This window comes from Centruroides vittatus, unplaced genomic scaffold (genome assembly GCF_030686945.1).
Source record: "Centruroides vittatus isolate TY-2023 unplaced genomic scaffold, ASM3068694v2 contig_738, whole genome shotgun sequence".
Lineage (NCBI taxonomy): Eukaryota > Metazoa > Arthropoda > Arachnida > Scorpiones > Buthidae > Centruroides > Centruroides vittatus.
This window is the reverse complement of record NW_027122474.1, coordinates 1,348,752-1,369,423: the sequence shown is the minus strand read 5'-3', so window position 1 is coordinate 1,369,423 and position 20,672 is coordinate 1,348,752. Positions and strand designations below refer to the sequence as shown.

The window sequence follows — 20,672 nt, the reverse complement described above, 5'->3', positions numbered from 1 at the left end:
TATATTGTTTCATATAGGAAAATTTGTTTTGGTTTGGAACGAATTATGTTCGAAACCAAGGTTTGACTATTTTTGTTTGGAATCTTTAATGTATTTCATGACCAAACAAATTCCAATTTGCAAAATCTAGATGCCAGATTATCATCACCTACTTTCTAGAGGGTGCCAGGTTTCTGGGCATTATGGGTAAACATGCCAAATTGACAAAATTTTTACAAATGAAATATCTTACAATACTTCATCTTATATCTAATTTGTTGAAAAATATTCTTTCTAACAGGTTTTATTTAAAAATTTTTTAATTTAAGTTATTTGAATTTTTTAAATTTTATTTTAAAGATTAAGATATTTGTTTAATTAAAAGAATTATGGAAGTGATATCTGAAAAAATTAACATATAATGTGGATTCTAATGCTGTAACTATTAATTTTTTTTATTGATGTCTTATAGAATATATTAAATTCTGTTCTGTTCCAAATTTTTGTATGAAAACATAGAGCATAATATTTTTTATTTAATAATATTGTATTCATTTTGTATTTTTGTTTTTATTTGGTAAAGTAGCTTATTGCTGGATATTTATGGTATTGCATCTTTGTTTTAACTCGTATTCTCATTTTTATCTTCTAGAATAAATTTTCATATGATTTTTGCTTATATCAATTTTTTCACATATTGATTAAGTTTAAATAAGATTGTGAAAATAAGCTTAATAATAACTATACATTTGCAAGAAAATATATTATTAGATAATTGATACGAAGATAAATAGTTGACAGTTTTTACTCATTGGAAAGAAAAATAATTTTTAAAGTTTGCAGAAAATATTTGCACTCTTATTAAACTTTTTAAATTTAGTATTTTGAGGAGAATAGTTCTTGTTTCTAAAAGAATTTTAAAAATTTGATTAAAATGTAATCTTTAATTTATATTTTTATTTTTTTAAGCTATTATCTAAATCAGTGTTTCCTAAGTTTTGACATTTGTGTACCTCTTCTTAAATTTTTATAAGTACTGTCAAAAAAAAAATCTTTTGAAAACTATTCAAATGAAGCACTTATCAGAATTTGTAGTAGAATTCATACAAAATATATAATTTAGTGAAAAATATATACATTTAAAATAATTTGTTACTACAGTATATTTTCTTACTAATGATTCTGCATGTTAGTGGTACATAGCTTCAACATCAGAGGAGTCCATGAACTGTTGTACATGTAATTAAAGGGAAAGAGTTTGCCAAAAGTACACCATGATATACAATAGGGAGGGGGAGTCAAAAATGGCTCAAAACTGTATATGTGATTAATGGGTGGCCCATAGTATTATTTATACATAAATGTTTAATCAGTTTGATTTATTTGGTAAACTTAAGAAATTAGTTGTTATTTCTTGTGTATTTGTTTTAAGAAATGGAATTTTTATAAAATAAAAGATAAATGTTTCCTGATAGTAAGTACATACGATTAAAAATTATTTATATAATTGACTTTACTCTACAGATCTTTTTTTAAATTAGAAATTAATTAATTATTACTACAACAAAATTAATGAATATTTTAATTGAAATTATTTTATTTCAGATTTGACTTTTTCAATATTTGAAGGACAAATTACAGCATTATTAGGACACAATGGTGCTGGTAAAACAACTCTGTTAAATATGCTTAATGGGATGTTTAGTCCAACATCAGGAACAGCTTCAATATGTGGACTAAATCTAAATAACATGAATAATCTTATAAAAATAAGATCAATGACAGGTGTATGTTTGCAAGAAAATATATTATTAGATGATTTAAATGCAGAGGAACATTTGACAACTTTTGCATGTCTTAAAGGTGTCGTTCAAAAAGATGTTAAGTCAAAGTAAGAATAAATTTAATATTGATATTTTAATTTATGGAATATTTGGTACAGTGTACACTTTCATTTCAGGTAGAAACAATGTTGTGTGATATTGATCTTTTTGAAAGTAAACATGTTCCTGCAAAGAATCTCAGTGGAGGACAAAAAAGAAAATTATGTGTAGGAATAGCTTTAATAGGAAACCCAAAAGTAAGTTTATAACATTAATATATATATATATGATCAAGACGGGTTGATGATAATAATCAGTGCAGAGCCCAAACAGTTAGGAGTTGAAAGTTGAAATTTGGTACATAGTTAGGGTACCTCATGAGAATGTACACTAGGAAAGGATTTTTCGAAATTCCCCCCCGGGGGAGAAGGACAGGATTAAGGCTTCAACGATGGAAGTGTTAAGAAAAGTGACATGTAAGATTTACAGGTGCAGATGCGGTTTTCTGCATTTTTGATTACGTTTTAATAGGGTTTGTCACAAGAATGTACACTAAGAAGGGATTTTTTGAAATTTCCCTGCAGGGAAGAGGTTAACACTTTCCCCCGCAGGGGATTGGTTAACACTTTCCCCCACGGGGAAGTGTCAAGAGAAAGCAATGTGCAAGATTTACAGACGCAGATGCAGTTTTTTTCGTTTTTGCAGGAAATTGAACATATATTTTAGACTCATCTAAAAATTCTTCAATTAGTCTGGAAACAGGGGGACCCAATTCTTGCATTCTGTGAAAATGGGTAAGATTGACTATAACGTAATAATCTTAATTTTCGCTATTGTTACTTTTTGCCCGAGCAATGCTGGGCCTATCTGCCTGTATATATGTTATGGACAAAGTGATTAATATGGGCATTATGCAGGGCCGGTGTGACCTTTTGCGGGGCCCGGTTCAAAAATTTTGTAGGACCAGAATACATTCAAATCCTATACTTAAATTTCACAATAAGGAATTATTTATTATAAATACTGTATAAAGGATGTTACATATATTTTTTGTAAGATGAATATTACATAATTTTTCTCGCTATTTTCGCCGCAAAATCTTTGATTACGTCATCAAAATTGATTGAGTTTGCTACTTCACTTTCTATTGAAAGAATAGACAGAGATGTAAATCGGTCTTGGCTTATCGATGATCAAAGATAATTTTTTATTAGTCCAACGTTGAACATGATAACAATGGGATAGCCTGATGTGTCTTTGTTTAACCCATTCACGCCCAAAATAAGACTACATGTGAAAATTATTTTTAAATATTATTTTTTACTACATACTAGACTAAATAAAAAGTAAAAATAAAAAAAAAATAAAAAAAAATGTCTGCCTTTGGATTTTAGTTTCCAGGATATAAAGACTTTGTGGACTTACAATAAACTTTGATGATTTTTGTCACACCTTCAAACCGAATCATTGCTACTAAAAAAATGTTTTCCATCTGTTTATGGTATAACTCTGTTAAAAGTTAATCAAAATTGGTGTTTTCTAATTGGGTAATTACCTTAACACCTAATGTCCTTTGCACCCGTGTTGCAGTCGTACCAACATTTGATGACAACATTTAATAGTGAGGTTGAGGCCAAAGTTTTAAATGCGAAAACGTGTACATCAGACATTCGGTGCCGCTTTCCTGTAAGCCTAGAAGTTTGACAATGGCGTTTGGAAAGTCAGTGGAATCATGCTCAACATTCCAAATGCCATTGTCAAACTTCTAGGCTTACAGGAAAGTGGTGCTGAAGGTCCGACGTACACATTTTCGCATTTAAAACTTCGGCCTCAACCTTGCTAATGTCAACGTCTGCAACACGCTACAATGAAATATTTCAATGCAAAGACGGGAGAGAAAATCTTGCACTCATGTCAGTGTGCAGCAAGTTGTCATCGATTACTGGATTATGCAATTGCATTTTCCACACACACCCGAATATTCAATCTACTATACAGGGGGTCCTGCAAAATGTCTGATGAGTTTTCATACACCGCGGGGCCTTTCAAAACGCGGGGCTGGGTTCCAGCAAACACGCTGAACCTGCCTCACGCTGGCCCTGGCATTATGAATAATGACCAACAAAATCAGGCATTGTAATAAATTTCAATAATTTATCAAATTGACTAGTCATTATGAGTACTGCTACCACCTAGTCGGGCAAACTGATAATAATACGTTTAGGAGTGATCATCCGACATACGCTAGCCAATCAGAACTTACATCTTAGTTGCGCATGTGCATTGCATTTAGTATCAAATTTTAAATTTATGTGACCAGTAGTTAATCTTTCTTCTTTGACAAAAGTAATGATCATGGAGGAATCATTAAGTGATATGAATAATTGCTTTGTCAACAACTGATTAAACGAGTTAATAGCAGAAAAAGGTGAGAATAATCAAATTTTTACAAATCAGCATATTTGTCAATGATACAAAAAGTGAAAGAGTCAAAAATGAAAGTTACTTCTAAGTTACTGGAAGAATATTATTTAATAGTGCTTTGAAATAATTCACAAAAAATAAATATTTCTGAATGAAATAAGTGGAGTTTTTTTTAATCAAATATAAAATTCGGTACTAAACACGATACGCACACGCAACTGAGTGCCGATTGGCTAGCATATGTTGGATGATCACTCCTCAACTTATTATCATCACTTTGCCTGACTAGATGATACAGTATTCATAATGACCAGTCAATTTGATAAATTAATCAATATTTATCACACTGTGTGCCCTTTTTGGTCATTATGAATAATGACCAATTAATCACTTTGTCCATAACATATATATATATATAATTGAAATTAAAAAATATAATTAATTTATAAATTGATTAGTAAATGCTAAACTATAGTTTAAGATTAATTAGGTGTAAATAATAAATAAAATAGATCAGTTCATTAATGTAAAAATAGATGGATTTAAAAAATTCCACTGTGATGATGACAAATGGTAATTATCCAAAACTAAACTTGGAAGTTGTTTTGAATAATCACTATTTAACATCATTTTTAAATTCAAAATGTGATCATGTATAATTCTCGCTGTAAAAACTTATCGATTTCTGGTCTTGTTTTATAGATTCAATCTATTCACATAAATAAAATTATAAAACATTCACTAAACTCTGAAAATTTACCAGTTTTTTTCACCTAAATATGTCCAAATGACAATTACTTAATTATCATAAACAATAGCACAGCCCATATCTAACGATATAAATTGTCAATGATTATTATATAATGGTGATTATGATTTTATTGTACTGAAATATTAATCTTAATATACAATAATTTTAGTAAATTTCAAATTATTGCCAAAATCACACTACTTATACTGAGTCATGTGTTCTGTTTGAATCATCAAAATACTAATGTCCAATGTAAAGGATCATCTAAAGAAGGTATGGTAAAATCCCAAAAAGTGTTTAATTATGTTAAATACTTGTGACTCCTTCAATAGTTTTAAGTATTCCTTTCTAAATAAATTTATTTATGTAATTAATTCAATTTGTTAAACATTGTATTTATTAAAATCTTTCATATTATTCTATTATAATTAAAAATCATAATTTGAATATTTATTAATGTTATTTGATGTCTTATTTAAAAATAATTTGATTACTTAACAAAGTTAGTAATTAAAACATTGGTAAGTAGAAAAAAAATCAGATTTATTAACACTTCAGAAAATAAATTTACTCTATTTTTTGTATTGTTTTATATTTTTTTGGTTCAAATAAAATAAATTAAAAACATTACTATTTAAATTAAAAATAATGTAAGTAATTTTTCATTGTAAGTATTAATGAGCAATAAATTTAATTTTTTCCAGATTGTTTATCTTGATGAACCAACAAGTGGAATAGATCCTTACTCACGTCGTTTATTATGGACATTTTTACAAAAAGAAAAGAAAAACAGAGCAATTGTTTTAACTACACATTCTATGGATGAAGCTGATATTCTCGCAGGTAAATGAAATATTAATTAAAGTTAATTTTATTGAGTTTTACACAAAGTGTATTTAGGAATCCTGAAATTAAACAATTACAGAATTAAACAAGATTGTTTTCATTAATATGAATTTTTATTTTCAGATAGAAAAGCAATAATTTCTAAAGGAAAGTTGAAATGTGCAGGTTCATCTTTATACTTGAAAAATAAATTTGGAATTGGTTATCATTTAACGTAAGTGCTTATATATCTTATTGTAAAAGAAGATTGTATAAAATCAAAATATTTCAAGAACTTTTAATAATAATTTTAATACAAAACATTGATCCTCACTGGATTAATTTATTATAACAAATTTTTTTTAATATTTCATACTATTAACCATTAAAAACTGTTATTGAAGTTAAATATATGAATTATATTTTTTTATAATAATAATAATCTTTATTAGCAAAAAGGAACCTTTTGTCCTGGACCAGGATTACTACAAATATTACAGTAAATAATTTATTGTACAAAGCATTATGCCATTAATATTGACAGTTAGCATGAAAAATAAAATTATTTTTTAGTTGTATTTAACAAATTCTTAAATTTATTTAGTAATTTCTGTTACAATTTTTCTTCAATAATTTTAATAATATAATTTTGTAAATTATATATGTTCACCTTTGATACTTACTAAAATTTCTCATTAGCTATACTGAATTATTTATGGTATTTTAAATGATTCTCATATTTCTACAAGTTTCTTACAATGTTTTAATATACATAGTGTGGTTGTTTGTGGAGAGAGGCTTGTAAACCCGTGAATGCACGTTACAAGTATGAACACAGAGACTGATACACAATTAAAAGTTCTTTTATTTCTCCTCCGGAACACGGTTCTTTCACTTTTCTAATTACAAATGATCCCAACTGGAATAACTTCACTGAGGAAGGGGGGGTCGCCACATACAAAGAATCACACCCGCGCTCGTAACACAAACTTTTTACACCCGACTTAAAACTAAACTTATATCTACCTTAAAAACTAAAAAGGGGAAGGGGAAACAGATAGATTTAGAAAAGACGGAAAGTGTATAGAAACAGATGGAAGGTACCCGGGTCTACGTTGATCGGTATTTTCGCTGGAGTGTATTTCCTCAAAAGCAGCCGTTTTTCTCTCTTTTTCCTTGTTCGGCTGTCTGCCCTTGACGTTTTTCGATTCCCTCGGTTTTGTGTCTATATCCCTTTGGCCTCGACGGTCCTGTAGCCTCCTCGATTTTTCCCGTTCCTGGTCGATCGCTGGCTCACTCTTCCGTCCTTCTCGAGGTCCAGTAGAAAAGTGTCCCTCGTTCCACCACTTAGCCTTCAGGGCATCTTCGCCTTCTTTTGTTCTTACTTAGGAGGGGTAATCTTGCCCTCCAGCAATAATGGTCAAGTTGTTTAGACAAAGGAGAAAGGAACGGAAATAAGAGAATAGAATGAAGGAAGAGGGAAGATAGAAAATATATATATATATGTATTTACAACTTATGAACTAAACAAAAAATAAACAAGAAAACAATATGGCTGACGGCCACAATAGTATCAAGAAATCATTAGAATTAAAAAATAACAGTTTTTATTTTGTCCATTAAACAAAAACAAAAATTGATTTTAGATTTGATTAGTTCTTAGCAATAATCTTATTGTAGGAATTCTTGTATTAGTTAATTGAATTACATACAAAATATCTTTTAATAACAGTGTTATAACTGACAGTGAATGAAATGTTATTAGTTTTATTTTTCGCGAACAAAACGAGAATTAACAAACACCTTCTTTGTAGTATTTATGAAACTGGGCTGGTACTTATTCTGCAACTTGAACACTAACTATATAGTGTATTTATTCAGACACATGGCAAATTTCATCACTAATTTTTATTCAGCTGAATTTAATTTAATTCGTTTAATTTGTTATATTATCAGGTTCTTTGTACATTGAATCCCAACATGTTGGTGGTGAGAACACAAGATCAGGGATACATAAACCAACACAATTATTATTACTAGTGTCTTTATCTATACTCAATCTACTTACAAACTGTAAGAAGGAAGAAAGAGAGGATATAAGGACAGAATAAGAGGAAGGTGGAAATACCCATGTTTTTGCTCTGGATGCTCCGTGATACTGGGCGGGGTTAATGTTATCTCTGATCATCTACTCCTATTGACGAGGCCTGTCCTGGCTCTTTCTTTTCACTTTTAGTAGATCTCTCTCGTTCACTTTGTCGATAATCCAGTTTTCTCAATATTGTCAGTGTCAAATCTGTCCAATAAAATTGACAGTCCAGTAGAAAGTTCTTGGCCTCCTTTAACAGACCGGATGGCTTCTTCTCCTCGACCTCCCTCGTCGAGTTTCACTTCCTAACTTTTTTTGTTCCGACTCAGTGCCAGTTTCCCTATACCTTCCTTGTCAAGGGTCGAGATCTCTTCTCTTTGTTTCTTTTTCTTTTTATTACTTTGTTTTTTACAACATTGTTTTTTGTGTCGGGCATCACTCCCCACCAGATAGTAAAGTAATTAAGAAGGAAGCCTTTTTCTTAGTCAACAGGAAAGGGAGAGAAACAAAAGAAACCTTAAGCCTAACTTAAATTTATAGAATTATTAATTACAAAAATACAGTAATATGGCCAATGGCCACAACAGTATCTAAATTCAAAAGTTGTTTTATGAAATTGAGTATTTTTAGTGTTGAAATATTTTTCAAATTGGGATAATTATATAAAATAAAACTGTTTTGGTTAAAACAGTTGATCAAAGAATCAAATTTTAAAACGCATAAGTTCCTTTTTCATTTTTAGTTTGCCAATTTGTGATTCCATGTGTTTTGTTTTTTTCTTACACCATTTGAATTTGGTTCTTCAACTATTGAATGCACTCAAGTATAGAATTCAGGTCATCTTTTACAGAAGCCATCTGATTAACAAGCTTCTCATTAGATTTATTAATCAAGTCTGAGATTCTATTCCACAAGGTTGTTATTGAGAGGTTTGCCATTTCGTTCAGATTTGTTAGTGATGTAGAACTTAATTCATTTAATCACCTGATGTTTTCATGGACTCAGAGTATCTTCATCTATCAGTAAATTAAAATCAGTTATTAGTTTAATATTAGAAGATGTGGGCTTGATCTATTCTATTACTTGATTTAGTATGACTTAACAGAGGTCTTCTACATTTTGCCAGAGATCTTCGTAAGGTACCAGGATTAAGTTCCACTCTAGAAATAAAGTGTTAGTATTAGTTTAATACTGTTTCTTTCCCTTCTTGGATATAAGTTCCAAAGCTGCTGGTGCATTTTGTTTCAGATCTCAGTGATATGGATGAATTCTTTTGTTTTTGTTGCTTAAATATATAAGCATGCATGGGAACCTAGGAAACAATTTGATAAGGTGGCAGTATCTTTGCAACAGTACATAAAGCAGAAGTAGCAAAGTGTTGTAAGATTTTTGTTTAGTAAAGGTGTGAAACTGATGGATATTCATCATTGGATGAGAAATCAGTATGGTGACAGGTGTATGAGTCTTACACAAGTGTATGAATTAACTGAGAAGTTCAAGAAGGATGTCACAAGAGTGGAGGATTCTTCTAACCTGGGGCCAGTGTTTACCACAGTTGCAGAACCTTGCAGTTGTGGAGATCGCAATACAGCCACTGCCTCACAGTCATGAAGGTGACATCACTATTGAGCATTAATGTTGGATCAACCTATCAGATCATCTATCATGAGCTGAAGTTTGCAAAAAATGTGTGTGAGTGCTTGAGTGATTGACAGGTGAAATTAGAGAGACATATCGATGATTGCCAGGAGCTTCTGTCCCAGTATGATGCTGATGATGATGAAGCATTTCTAGCATATCTTCAATGGGGATGAGAGCTGGGTACATTGTAAGAGCAGAACTAAAGTGACAAAGCATGGATTGGTGCCACGACTCATTCTGAAAACCTAAGAAATTCTGGGTGCAGTGACCTACATGCAATTGTGTTGACTTTGTTCTGGAATCACAAGAGACCAATCTTAGAGCACTATATGTCCAGAGGAAGCACTGTGACCAATGCCACCTACTCAAACCTTCTGAGATAACATCTGAGGCCAGTTATTCACACAGATGGCACAGGTTATTGACACTTCTACACTTCTAGCATAGGGGATGAAAACCAGGGCTACTCAGGTATTGCCTGGTGTGAAATGTAGAGAAAAGTTGTAATAAAGAAAAGGCGAAAGTGAAATGTAAAGGAGGATAGGAAAGGGGATGAAGAGGAAAGGGTTAAGGGTATCTGCATCGCTTTCATTAATCAAATATAAAGAAAATACAAAGATACAATAAAAATCAGTAACAAAAATAACAAAGCATGATTTTCATATGCACTCTACCCCTTGTGGGTGCAGGTTATTGACAGTGGGAGTGTGCAGCCATGTACTGCTAGAGCAACAGTGTCAACTATTGAAAGATGCAGTTTGAATGTCTTCCTCACCAGATCTTGCATTTAGATTTCCATGTCTTTAATCCAATAAAGGATGTGCTGAGTTGAGAGAAGTTCCAGTGTGGTGAACACACGGATGAACAATACAATACAAAGTTGTACACAATAAAATATTTTATTAACTGTTTGCGTGGTTCTATATACATTAGATTCTTTAGGATCCCAACTATGCAACTCCAATATATACAAGATTGCTGTGATAGATCTTTGTGTGAACAAAGGACAGTGACACGTTTTTGCAACAATGGTTCTTTCCTGTTGAGATATTTTCCCAAAATATTATAACTAACTTAAACTATCTTAAACTAACATATTCTAAAGGAGAAATAGAGAGGGAAAGGATGAGATGAGGAGTAAGAATAATAAGAAAAAAGAGAGTGCTGGTGGGATACCTGGATTTTTCCTTTGTTTGGTCTTCACTCTTCTCAGAATGGGGACTTGCGCCAAATTCACTTTTCACCGTCTTTTTCTCTGTCTCAGATCTGATGATTCCTAAGTATTCACCAAACTTTCGATTTTAGTGTCTGTCTATTTCATTCATTTCCCTGTGGACAACCTACGATCTCCTCTACGTCCCACTCAGCGATGACAACCGGGACCTTTTCCTATTTTCGTTCGCTTCTTCTGAACGCTAACTCAAGAAGAGCTAGCATCTAGCTAGCTAGAGCTAGCTAGATGCTAGTCGGTGAGAGAGATAAGCATATCTCTCTCACTGACTCGCCTCAGGGTTTTTACACACTATTGTTTTTTGGTGTAGTTCTCTGAAAATGTGTTACCACCAGCAGGAAGGAAAGACCGTTAGAAAGTTTGAGAAAAAAATATAGAACAAAAGACTAAGGAAATTTAATATTAGGCTTAACACTAAAGACATATACAAAATTACGGCATAACGCCACACCAGGATGATGATGATAATGATGATGATGCTAAGTTTGTGGTGCACGAGATGTTACACGGCCATCTAAAAGAATTCTTTTACCATGGTCTCTATATGCTTGTCAAATGCTGGTATAAGGGGGATAATGTAATGTAATATTTCAGTTTTTGCAATAAATACTCTGTAAAAAATATTTCCAGGTTTCTACTGAATGCACCTTATATGTTAATCAGTATCTTTATTACATTACTATATTTATTTTTATGTAGTTCATTTTATGTACAGTTTTTTGAACTGTATTTATAATTATAAACATTTTTTACAAAAATTTGTATATCAGATTTTTGATTTTTATTTCTAATATTTTTTAGATTTACATTAAATCCTTCTTCATATGATGAAGCTTCTATTGAAAGACTTGTGAAAAATATTATTAATAATACTCAGCTTTCAAGGAAAACAAATTTGGAACTTTCGTATTTGCTGCCATTAGATGAAACTGAAAAATTTCCTCAATTATTTGCTAGCATAGAAAATGTTATTCTTACAAATCAATATGGTATTGTTAATTATGGGATTTCAATGACAACTCTGGAAGAAGTTTTTCTAAATTTAGCAAGTAAAGAAGTTGATGATGACAATGATAATACATTAATTGAAGACACACCAAATAATTCATCAGATTCAATGCTTAAATCTTTAATTGATACAAAACCAAATCCTTCGTCTTTTCAAGCATTTTTTGCCCTCTTGAAAATAAGGATTATATTATTTTTTCGTGAAATTGTAGCTGCTAGTATCATATTTCTTATGCCAGTTATTTTGATAGTAGTTTCATATGTTATTATGAGAAATACTGCAGTTTCTGTTCCTGAACCATTAAATTTAACTGCTTCATTATATAATAGTACTTTTTTATATCAAAATGAAACTGGTAAGTTTATTTTATTTTTGTGTTAGAATTTTAACTTTTTACTAATACAGATTAATCAAGCATTATAAAATGTTAATTATTATTCACTATATCTGATAAAATATAAAAATATTTTAAATGTTTTTAAAAAAATAGAAAATATTATTAAGAATTTTTATCAAAAAATTTTATTAATTAAATATAAAATTGTTTTCTAGTTATTATAATACAGTAATTTAAATTTATCAATTTTTATTTCTTCAGATATTTTCATTATAATATATTCAAACTTCTTAAAATAAGCAGTTTATTTTAAAAAGTTTGAAAAAGGATAAAAGCTTAAATTTTAAAATATTGGCATTTACCTGAATAGGTTGCAATTATTTCATTGTTTAAATATAATATACATTAATATTTACAATCTATTAGAATACTTGTAAATAACAATTAAATAAAATTATTGAAACATGAAATGACACGAAAGATAATTATGAGAAAATGTGAAATTATCAAAAATTTTAAAGGGATGCTACAAAAGGAAATGTCATAACAGGGTTTTACTGTATTTGTGCTATTTCATATCAACAGAAAGCTTTGCTTTTTCTATTGCTATTCATCTTTACTGCTGACAATACGCAAGAAACATTCAAACAACCCAGATAAAATAGTTTTGTTTTTAAACACCAGAGGATGAGCATCCAGTGAAAAACATAAATAGGTCTACATACAAAAGTTTAATTTCATTGAAGGGAAGTAAATTTGAAAGGAAGTAAGAGTATTATTATAAGAAAAACGACCAAGACAATATAGACAAAGCATATACGTAATTACCTGAACTGCATGAATCAAAACCAAAACTGAATACATTAGATAATAAGTTAGAAAAGCTCATCAGGTGGCAAAGGGGATTGACTCTGAACAGAGTAGATATGATATGACAATGTGAGAGAAATGCTGCATTAAAAACATCTTTCTCGTGCATTTTCCTTTTTTAATATGAAAATATTATATAGCCTATGTTCATCTGGAAGGTATAAACTTTCCAATAGTGAAAGAATTTAAAAATTGGTTTAGTAGATTCCAAGATTACTTCCAAAAAACAAACATTCTTGTTTTATATATTAATATAGATAGAATTAATATAAAAGTTTCAATATAAAAACTTTTTATATTCAAACTTATATATTCAGTAACTAAATAAGTTAAAAGACTTAAATTTAGAATTTTTAAGTTTATTCAATAATAATTTTTAATTATTTTCATACTTGGTATTAAAATACAGTTAATTTCCTCCAGGTAAATTATTAAATAGTATGAATAGAGGTCTTGTAGAACAAAATCTCAATGTAAGATTACTACATGAAAATCCTAATATTACAAATCTTGCAACCAGTTGTATGGCAATAGTTGTGAAGAATTTTTTACCAGAAATTGTAAATACTTAAATTTTTCTAAGAGTTATTTATTAGTATTATTTTAAAGTAATATTTAAAATTTTTGATATTTATTTATTTTCAGAAATGGAATTATTTAATTAATGATACTTGCATACATTCTCTTCCAATACTTCAGAATATTATATCTAACATGATGATAAAATATTATGGACTTAGTAAATCAATATCTGTTATTTCTCATCCTTTTCTAAACGATGATGTTCAAATTGATAATCAAAGCTTATTTTGGGTTTATGTAATTGGCATATGTATGATAATACTGCCACCCCTGATTGCAGTGGAAGTTGTTGAAGATAGAGAGGTAATTTTATTTTCTTTTCTTAAGGGCTATTGTACAATACAAATTAACAATTTACTCATTTTTATGTACAGAATAAAGTAAAGAATCAACTTGAAGTATCCGGATTGAAATTTTTTACATATTGGGGCTGTGTTCTGCTTAGTCATATTATGCTCTTTTTATTATCTATGTTAATTTTTGTAATAAGTTTAGCAATCATGAAACTCGAATTTTTACAAAGTGCTGATTTTATATTTGCCTTTACACTTTTGTTTATGTTTTTTATACCAACATCATTGTTATTTTGTTATAATTTGTGTTATATGTTTGATAGACAAGAAACAGCTAAAGGTGTGCTGAGTTTATTCTGTTTTTTGGTAAGTATAAATATTACAAATTTTTGAGTATTTACTAACTTGAGTAAATTTTAACTTATTGAGTATTTACTAACAGTTTATATTTAAATTTTAAAAAATCTGTTCTAAAAGAATTGATTGAAGGATGAAGCATTGATTAAATTGATGTTTATCACCAAAAAATTTCTAATAAGTTATTGCTAATTTCAAGCTTTGTGCAATTTATAAGGTTATATTTTAATGATATTTGTATTATGGTAATTTGATTTTCTTTTATACATCCAGTTCTGTTTTTACATAATAGAAATGTTTCTGAACTTCACATTCAAATATAAGTCCATAAAAATTCCATATCTTAAAATTTACTTGAGCAGATGTGCAAGCATTTACTTGAGCAGCCTTAAATGCAAATTCCCAAAAATTCTCATTCAGATAAAAAAAGCAATTTGCTAGAAATAGAAGAAAATATTTTTTTTAGAATTAAAATCAAATTTATTGAAATGTGCTACATCAAAACAAATCATACAAAATGAAAATTGAATTTTTTTCTAGATCATGATATTTCAGAATCATGTATAAAATCCATGTAAGAACAGAATTGGGTATATATGATACAAGTATACCTCGAGTTACATCGTTCTCGATTACACGTCGTTTGTCAAAAAAATATATGGAAAAATAAAAATCAAGTTTAAGTCATTTTATTTGACTTTACATCCATCCGCCACAAATATTGAAGTCGTAATATCACTAGAAAAGCGTTAAAAGCACATAAAATCATATTAAAATATGTACATTTACAGTAAATGTTAATATAATCATCATAAATCCTAGAGAACGAAACATGAAAACATCTGTGTTTCTCTGTCGTCGTCTTATTTAGTGGTCTTTAAGTGCTTGTTATTGGCGTTTTCCACCGTAGTTTCGACTTATGTCGTAACTACACAAGTAAATTCGACTTATGTTGCCTCTCCTGGAACCAATTACCGATGTAAGGCAAGGTATACCTTAATTTTTGCAATCAGCAATAACTTTTAACAGTTTTGTTAAAAAATTTGATTAGAAGTTAATCAAACAAATTAAATTCATATTGTATATAATCCTAAGTAGTTTATTATATCTAATACAAGCATTTTATCAAAATGTTCTATTATCATGCTGACAATTTTTACAAAATTCATATTTTTTTTTTTGCTATAGAATTCTAAGAATATTCAGTAATATATTTCAAACTTATTAAGAGACAAAATGATATGATGAACACATACAAATAACTAAGAAATTTCTATAATAAATCTTTGTACAGGATATTATAGACTTAGATATCAAAGTGATGTCTGAATTAAATGAAAAAGTTAATTTCTTGGATTTTTTGGAGTAATTTACAAATTATTGTTGAGAATTTATTTATTTTTAATATTAATACTGTTAATATAAAGTTAAATGGATAAATAATAAAATTAAATTGAAAAACAATTATTTCATTGTGCCATCATAACATATTTTCTAAGAAGCATAGAATTTGATGAATCCTTTGCCTACATATCATCATAGGAAAGCAAAGTTTATTATCTCATTAAGATTAGTAACACTTTATATTAAACAATAGTAAAAATATACATTTAATTGATTTATTTTTGGGCTGCAATTTGAAAAAGATTGTAGACCTATAAATTCCCACTGTCACTGTTTGTCTGCTTTTTCCTAATCTCGAGAATGCACTTAGATAGATGAAAGCCAAGACCAAATATGGAAGGTGTAGGGGCAAGAGGCCCTGATTAACTATATAAGAACGTATGGTCTAGACTAGACGTTACATTATTTCAAAAATTTCCCCTGAAAGAAGTTAGCTAGATGACTAGCATGACTCTATTGCTAACAGGAAAATTATGATATATATGGGTAAGACTACTAATTTGAGGCAGAGAGAATATATTTTAAATTAAATAAATTAAAAATTGCAGTCTGTCATTGTGACAATTTCACAATAAATATTTGCTTTTTTAACAATACAGTTTTTGCCAATTGATTTAAATTCATCTATAGATTAATGCAATGGATGATTAAACAGAAGTTAAATATAAACAATATAACAGAAGACTAAAAGGAGAAATTTGAATATAAAGTTGATTTTTATTTTAAAATGAAAATGATTCTTCTTTTCAAAATATAATTATTAAATACAAATGATTTAAAATATGAAATGTACACCTTTAAGTTGACCTCGAGATTTTCAGCTTAGACTTTGACATATTGCGGTTCAACATTTGTTCAATGAAATTTAAGGAAAGATGACAATATTTTAACACCATACACAGTTATGCATAGATAATTAAAATGAAAGCAGCAGCAGCAGCAGCTTTCTCCACAAGACATTCACATTAACACTACACTCTTATTGTCACTGAATCTGACTTTTAAGTCATCAAATTGTGCTTCTTCAGCTTCTGAAATTTGAAACATAGAGAAATATTGAATACTACTTATTGTGGTAAATATTTTGACTTGCATAAAATTTTATAAAATAGTGTACCTATATATTCATAAACATCAGACTGAAATATTATTTATTATAGTAAAAACACAACTAAAATGATTTAAACACATTTTAATGTTTTTCTGTTAATTGTAAATGGTTGCATGAGTGTATAAGCAATCATCTGAGACTACTTGGGGTGGAGTACAAATTCATATGGAATTCATACAGTATTTGCTGTCATGTAATCTCCACATATAACAATACCATACTGTAATACATTAAAGTGCATAGATATATAATTTTATAAAAATATTTAAGGTATGTATGTACTAGGAGAGCTTTGCTAAACCTTCATGGAGTGCTCCACAGGCTTCACTTATTTGTTCTCAATATTTACTATCCGTAACAAAAATATTATAATAATTCATTGATTCCTAGTGTTACTGTTATTTTTTCATGATGAAAAAATGTTTGTGACACATTTTAAGCTAAGTATTTTATATATACATCAGGTTATAAAGGTAAAATTTAGACATCTAAATTTTTTCTAGAAATGACTGGACAAATATTCTAGAACAATCAATGTGAGTACATGAATAGCATTACCAAAAGATGTTTTTTCATATAATTCATTAGAAATAGATGCATCATCAGTGTCTGACAATATGAAACTTTCGAAAGAACATATTTGCATGCTGTTGTTCTATTACTTCAAAAGTGGCCACAACACAATGAAAGCTCACAATCTCATCTGCAAAGCATTTGTTAAAGTGTTCCAGGGTGAACAAAAGTCAATCAGCTGTTGAAAATGTCAAAGAGCCAATAGTGCAGAAGGCAATGATCTGCATTTGATTGGTGTTGTCATGATGGAGCTGCTTCAACTAACATCATTGATACAGAAGAATTCTATTGTGGACAACTGGATCATTTGAACACCAAGATCAAAGAACTTTGTCCAAAAATTGACAGTCTGATAATGTATGACAATGCACCGGTGCACAGAACAAAAATGACCTTAGAGAAGCTGCCACTTGGCTGGGTTGTTCTGTCTCATCCACCTTCCAGCCCAGAGCCAACTGACTGACTATATTCTGTTTTGTGGTCTGCAGGACCATAATGCAATACAGCTCAATGACGATATTTGAAATGCAAGATTTTCATCATTCTATGTTCATGGGATTGAAAGTTTGTAGTAAAAGTGGTAAAATGTGACTGATGTTGATGGTGATTTTCTACCAGGCTGTTGAGTTAATTGATAACAAAGTTTTTTTTTTTTCAAAATGTCTAAATTTTACCTGTACAACTTGATAGAACAAATTAAATATAAAAAAAATAATCATTATCTTGAAGTAGTTATATTTATAAAATTATTAATGAATTAAGAATGAAATTTCTTTTTTTCTAGCCTGCTACTGTTATGTTAATACCTATCATTATCTTAGAAGCTACAAAAAACAGCCTTGCAGTTACACTTCATTACATATTTAGTTTTGTAACACCATTTTATTCACTTTTGGGAGGACTGTATTATTTAATGGTGGTAATATATATTTTAAAAATTTCTAATTTTAATTTTAATTTTAAATAATTTACAATTTTAGTGTTATTATTAAATTTACAAAACAATTTTACATTATAAAACATTAAATAAAAGGAAGACAGGAATTACATTTTTTTTTATGAAAGTCAAAGTAACCATCTTTAAAAAATTATATATTTAAATTAAATTTATTAAATTAAAAGTTGTTGTGGACTAATAAATATATAAGTAATATTATATTATTTATTTTATCTTTATTTTTATTTTGTTAATTGTATTTTCTCTGCAACTTAATGAAGTAATTCTTGTAATAAAAGAAATAACTTCTAGAAACATTTTATATTTTCTTTTAGCTTTAATATATTTGAAAGTAATTTTATCATCAAAAACAAGAATGATTGATTTAATTTAAATTGTATTTTATAATAGCTAAAAGCATTTTCTTTGGTCAATAATTATTGTATCAAGCTAAATTTTTACATTAAGGTTCTGATAATGTAAAAACATTTTATTAATTTTTTATAATTGACATTGTTTTATATAAAATAAAAAAAGAAAAACACTTTAACTTTCAGAAATTTATGAGAAATTTACTTTATTGTGAAGTACCTCAAACAAGCTCACTTTCACAAGCAACTTTTGGACTGATAAAATCCCATTTTCAAGAGTACATACATCACAAAACAGCTCTCTGAACAATATTGCAATGGTGCTTTATCAGTCTGAAAATGCTAGAAGAAAATGAGATTATTTTGAAGATTACACCAATAAAATATGCTTTTTATGAATTAAAATTCTAATGAGAAAAATTAATTTTAATAGAGGAAACTAGTTATTTAAACAAAAATTAATTATAATAATCTGTTTGTTGAACAGTTTTAAAATATCATGATTTTGTTTTAGGCAAGTATAGAACAAAAAGTAATGGCATTAAGAATGCAAAATGAAGATAAAGTTAGTTCTGTATTCAGCTGGAAATATAATGTTTCTGTTCTCTACCTAGTAGTGAGTATTGTTTGTCATTATCAATTTATATAAAACATTTTTTAAAATAGGAAATAGAAAAGTAATCATCGAATAAAAGTAAGATTTTCATGTAACATAATAGAAATGTTGCTGACATCCAAATAAACATTTGTACTTCAAGGACTCAAGCAATTCAGCTGAACTCAGTTATAATGAGCATTAGGGGATGGCAAGATTTCCTCATTATAAGTGTTACTCATTATATCCATGAAGAGCAGTGACATAACTAGAGGATGAATGGCAGCTGCCTTGGGCGCAAACACGTAGGGAGTGCCCTGCAGTGGCAAAATTTATAGCTATGCCACTGATAATTAGTGAAATTTATCTTTTAATTTTTAATTCTAAATAAGTTGATTCAGAAAAATAATAATAATAATAATAATAAATACTAAAAACTACAGAAAACACATACTCAAAGATGCAACACTCACAAATGACACATGCAGAAAATGTCACATCATGCCAGAAACTATACAACACATCACCTCTGGTTGCAAGCTCTTGGCACAGACAGATTATTTACACAGACATAATCAAGTAGCAAATATAATACACCAAGAGCTTGCAAAGAAACACAAATTAGTAGACATCCACGAACCATACTACAAATACATTCCACAGACAGTATTGGAAAACAACACGCACAAACTGTACTATGACAGAGCCATAATCACAGATAAAACAATTTACCACAACAGACCAGACATCACACTCATTGACAAACACAATAAAATCACATACATTATAGACATATCCATTCCAAACACTCACAATATACAAAACGCATGCACTGAAAAAATTAGCAAGTACACAGAACTCGCCCAGGAAATAAGGCATCTGTGGAGGATGGATAGAGTGCTTATTGTAGCTATTGTTCTCTCCTCTACAGGTGTCATACCACACACACTACACGAAAGCCTGGGCACATTACAATTGAATAGAAACACATACATCACACTACAGTAGGCCACTATATTGAATACATGTCATATTGTGAGAAAATTCCTGAATACAGACACACACACTGATACACTTCTTTAATTTCTGTTTTGGTTACTATGCCTTGACTTTGGTCCGGCATAGTACACAGCCACCAGTGTTAACCGAGTTTATCTCACTTAACCCAACATAATAATAATAATAAAATATACATATATATGTAATTACATTATATTATGTTTTTATTAATAGTTATATAAACTACAATATAATTAATATTAAACAATTTACTCTTTATGATTAAAGATAATACTAATTATAATATACCCAATTTCAACTATCTATGAATCTTAAAACTAATGATTGCTTTATTTTTCTATAATGTCGATACTGTCAAAGACGACAAAGAAAACTTTCTACACACTTTAATGTTTTTAGCACCACATTCTAATTCACAAGTAATTTCTTCTTTTTTGTACACCAAAAAAT

General features: G+C 29.2%; 1 protein-coding gene across 1 annotated transcript in view; it reads left to right on the top strand.

Annotated features, from left to right (window-relative positions):
* LOC136980939 (cholesterol transporter ABCA5-like) overlaps nt 1-20,672 on the top strand; it is a 72,296-nt gene that overhangs the window by 37,720 nt on the left and 13,904 nt on the right. The window contains exons 12-21 of the mRNA XM_067277137.1: nt 1,585-1,859; nt 1,940-2,059; nt 5,682-5,820; nt 5,947-6,037; nt 11,565-12,127; nt 13,403-13,539; nt 13,625-13,864; nt 13,936-14,220; nt 18,084-18,218; nt 19,122-19,223. Coding sequence (XP_067133238.1) covers nt 1,585-1,859; nt 1,940-2,059; nt 5,682-5,820; nt 5,947-6,037; nt 11,565-12,127; nt 13,403-13,539; nt 13,625-13,864; nt 13,936-14,220; nt 18,084-18,218; nt 19,122-19,223 — 2,087 coding nt within the window. The remainder of the gene's footprint in view (nt 1-1,584; nt 1,860-1,939; nt 2,060-5,681; nt 5,821-5,946; nt 6,038-11,564; nt 12,128-13,402; nt 13,540-13,624; nt 13,865-13,935; nt 14,221-18,083; nt 18,219-19,121; nt 19,224-20,672) is intronic.